The 4,711-nt window shown below is 36.8% G+C and overlaps 1 protein-coding gene across 1 annotated transcript in view; it reads right to left on the reverse strand.

The window, feature by feature from the left end:
• Window positions 1-985: 985 nt before the first annotated feature.
• Window positions 986-4,711, reverse strand: part of LOC137643059 (uncharacterized) — a 47,666-nt gene continuing 43,940 nt past the window's right edge. Inside the window, exon 10 of the mRNA XM_068375906.1 lies at window positions 986-1,003. Within this exon, the coding sequence (XP_068232007.1) occupies window positions 986-1,003 (18 nt within the window). The remainder of the gene's footprint in view (window positions 1,004-4,711) is intronic.

The following is a 4,711-nucleotide window of genomic DNA, read 5'->3' on the forward strand; positions in this document are numbered from 1 at the left end:
CATCCATGAAAGGTGACAAACCTACTCAATGTGCTTTGGTATAAATTTGGAGTGAGTATCAGAAAAGTCTCATTAACAAAATGATTGACATGTCAAAAATGCGAGTGATGAAAGTTTTCAGTAACCAAGTCAAAGGATTGCTGGAAAAAAAAATCTCTATCAATTAAGAAAAGGAATAGTTTCATCTTGCTACTCTCTTCTAAGCTTGTTTGAAATGCTCAAGACGGCTTATGAAGTCTATTATATCCTGACAAGGAGGGTTAATTAAGATAGTTTGGAGCATTTATTTGCTTGTATTAGGCAGATAAGTGGCCCACATGATCATCCTAACGCAGTAAATGTCAAATACAGACTGAAAAAAATATCAGTTAGGGAAAGAAGTAGCCCTGATAAATGAAAAACGTGACAGTACTAAATGCGATGAAAACAAAGACTGCCTGTTTAATACATTAGTGTCCAAGTGTTCATCTACACAGTGGAAAACAATAGATAAATAACAAGAAATTGCCTTGGAAATTTGTCTAACCAGTCTCATTTTAAGAGATATTGAATCAATCTAGTTTTTGGTTTCTACCTGATCATGTATGCCCGTCGTTACTTCGCCCCTGACGTCACCTTCGAGCCTGCCATTATGGCCACCGCTCACTGCCACTCGCCCTCCCAGTTTCAGAATTGGCGTTATCGGATCTGGTATCACTGTCTGCCCGTCGGGCATGCCCGATAGTGTGGACAGGCCTTATAATGTACATCCCTAACTTGGCTCCTACAGACCATCTAAGTCTCTTGCCAATCATTTGCATGCTTCCTGATATGCTACTTCTCCTATTTTGTAACGCATCCCTTTTCTTTTGTTGCCATCATCTGTTATATCTAATCTAAGACACTTGCACGAATCAACCACTGATTAAATGTGAACAAAAGTTTGATAATGAACGTGAATTAACAAGGAAGATGATTGATGAATGTTGATATGGATAATGGAGGATTAAGTGGTTGATTGTGTCTGGAATTAGAAGTAAGAATTGAAAGTTGAATATGAATAAGAAAATGTTGAAGATGTTACGAGTAAAGGGTACCTGACACTTGCACGCATTCGTGGCACGCACTGGCACGCATTGATGCGCGAACTCGCGTGAACGAGTCGTGAAAATGTCGTGAACAGTGCTGGAACTCGCGTGCCAGAGCGTACCATTGCGTGCCATGCGTGCCCAGAACTTTGAAATGTTTAAAGTTTGTGGCACGCATTGGCACGCACAAAATAGTCGTGAAATAGTCGTGAACGATGCGCCAACTGGAGTGAACTGGAGTGAACAATGCGGGAACTGGCGTGAACTGGAGTAAACGATGCGGGAAGTGGCGTGAACTTTATAATGAAGAGAAACAAAAAGGAAACGAAAAAATTAATGAAAAGGAAAGAAAAATAGACCTAATAAATTTTTATATTTGCTGTTTTAATGTGAAAAAAAATGATATCTTATTTCAAACTTTTTCTATAACTTTATAATGAAGAGAAACAAAAAGGAAACGAAAAAATTAATGAAAAGGAAAGAAAAATAAACCTAATAAATTTTTATATTTGCTGTTTTAATGTGAAAAAAAAATTATATCTTATTTCAAACTATTTCTATAACTTTATAATGAAGAGAAACAAAAAGGAAACGAAAAAATTAATGAAAAGGAAAGAAAAATAAACCTAATAAAATTTTATATTTGCTGTTTTAATGTGAAAAAAAAAATGATATCTTATTTCAAACTATTTCTATAACTTTATAATGAAGAGAAACAAAAAGGAAACGAAAAAATTAATGAAAAGGAAAGAAAAATATAAACCTAATAATTGTTTATATTTGCTGTTTGAATGTAAAAATAAAATGATGTCTTATTTCATGCACACACTTATTTTCCTCTATTACCAATCAAGACCCAAAACTTTTGTTTTAAATAAAAATGAACTGAAAAATAAACCCAAGAAATTTTTAAGTTTGCTGTTTGAATGTAAAAATAAAATGATGTTTTATTTCATCAACATACTTATTCTTCTTTATTACCTTAAAATGAAGAGCAAAACAAATTTTTTCTGTTTGCTGTTTTAATGTAAAAATAAAATGATTTCTTATTTCAACACACTTTTTTCTCTATTACCTTAAAATCAACAGCCTAAAAACTTTTCATGTTTGCTGCTTTTAATGTTAAAATAAAATGCTTTCTTAATACTTGTACATATTTTATGTCTGCTATTTATATGTAAATCAAATGCTTTCTTATTGAAACAAAAATAAAGGGCAACAAAAAATACAGACGAAAAAGATACGTGTCTTCTCCTCAATGCAATGGTGTCTCTGACAGAAAGCATTGTTGTCTCTTCCGAAGCCAATCCAAGAATGTCCTCGGGTTGGAGAAGCCCCGTTTTTATATGGCGAGGCCAATTCGTGAACTGGCACTGGCTTGAATGATGCGGAAACGATGCGGAATGATGCGCAAACTCGCGTGAACGTGTCGTGAACTTCTCGTGAACTACGCGTGCCAATTCGTGCCATGGCGTGAACGTCGCGTGAACGTCGCGTGAACGATGCGCGAACTGGAGTGAACTGGTCGTGAACAGTGTGGGAAAAACACCAGTGCGTGCCACAAAGTGGCACGCACTGGCACGCATCAATGCGTGCCAGTGCGTGGCAAAAATGCGCGCAAGTGTCAGGTAGGATTAACTATATATGAAGTATATGTTTTGTAAAATGTATTGATGCGGGAGAGCTTTGTAGAGTGTAAAAAAGGTTAGCATAATAAAGTTATGCATCAGAATATGTTGTGGTGGTTTTGTCATATGGAAAAAATAGATGGCAAGAGTTTATAATTCCGAAATACTAAGAGTTAAGACGAGAGGATATATGGATAGATATATGGATAAATAGATAGATAGATAGAATTGCTTAATATTTGTCAAGGATTTTAATCAGGATTCTGTGTAGGTGTATGAAGTAATCAATGTTATAGAAGTTTTATTACACAGGGTCTTTACCCACCATTCAGTAGTGAATATGGTCAAGTCCACAGATCATGGCGCCACAGCATTTCTTGCAGGCATAGTGCCTTTAAATAAGTTTATATCCTCTCCTAACCTTACGGAAATAGCATTCTAAAGATAGACTATAACTCCTCTTGACCTATCAAGGCTCTTTAAAAATGATATATAGCCATTCGTCCACTTATTCTAGTTCCGACTAACATAATGGTTATGACGTTTAGAAGGACTATTCTCAGTTAACCGTATAATCAAGACTCTTTTCAGAATAACTGCATTAATAGAAGAAGGACCCTAACGTCTCTTTACCTTAAAACAAAACTCTTTTAAGCAGTCATATTCTGATTACCTTGAAGACCAACATTATTCTTAGTGCCTCATATAAGCGAATAAATGACCTCTGAACACAGACAAAGAAGGACTATGTTGTAAAATGTCCTAACTCCCGAGCATACACTCTCATAAGTACGCAAATATAGCTATTTTGGGAAGTAATGTAACCGCTCCTAACCTCACAAATATAGCACGTTAAAGAAGTGTTATAGCCTCGGTGACCCTTGAGAAACAACGCTCTCGTCACCTCACGAGGTGTACGTTGGTAAAACTTACTAAAAAAGCTGTCCCAAAATTTTATGGCAAAGAGAATGAAATGCATTCGTTAATGTTATGTGTCGTGATCACTTTTCATAATATAGATACTGAAGCTCTGCTGGGCTAATAGTACACACCCACTCAAGAATTCCACAGTCACGGCCACTAAACGTCTTTCAGGAATAATTATATAAAGTATGTAGAGTGGAAGTCTCCGCGAAGCATACTTTTCATTTTTTAACTCCTTGAGCAAAATGCAATTCAGTAGGTTTTACAAATAGAATTACTTTGTAGAGTGTAAAGACTCCCCATAAATGGCAAAGGCAAGGGAAAGTGACATTGCCCTATCAAGCAGGGTGATGCCCTAGAGACTGACCATATATTTATATGATCAGCACCCGAGTCCCTCTCCAACCAAGCTAGGACCAAGGAGGGCTAGGCAATAGCTCCTGATGACTCAGCAGATAGACCTATAGGTTCCCCCAAACCCTCCATCCTTAGCTAACACGGATGGTGAGGTTGAAACCCAGTCTGGTGATCACCAGGCAAGAACATTACCAAAAGGCCACCACAACCCCAAAAGAGCTAAGGGATTTGACAGGATGTAATCCAATCATGAATTATGCAAGAATTGTTGTTTCAGGAGCAAATTTCAAATCACAGTTGTTTCTGATAGAAGGGGAAACTTGTATCGTCAAACAAAGGGCCGATACCTTTGATATTTGATATAAACGTAGATATTATCGAAAAATGACCCTTATGCGCGCTCCCCCCCCCAACGATAAAAACGATTCAATGTTTTTGACGTCAATATAATTTTGCAACAGTATTGTGAAAAGAAGCCTTCAACATGCCAACCTTACACGATTAAAGTTTTAGCACAAAGTCCAAATTTTGTGCAAATATTTTGATTCTCTCTGGAGACTGTGACGGGCCAAGAATAGGCTGTGACTCAAAAGGCGAGATGAAAGCAACTGAGTAACTTTATTACAGAACATCGAGTTTATATACACACCAAGTCCCGGTAAGAAGGTCACAAAATACAACATGCTATTTCTTGTCCAACCGGTTCTGTTAACAGTTAACAATGAAGTAGACATG

Source organism: Palaemon carinicauda, chromosome 6, assembly GCF_036898095.1.
Source record: "Palaemon carinicauda isolate YSFRI2023 chromosome 6, ASM3689809v2, whole genome shotgun sequence".
Taxonomy (NCBI): domain Eukaryota; kingdom Metazoa; phylum Arthropoda; class Malacostraca; order Decapoda; family Palaemonidae; genus Palaemon; species Palaemon carinicauda.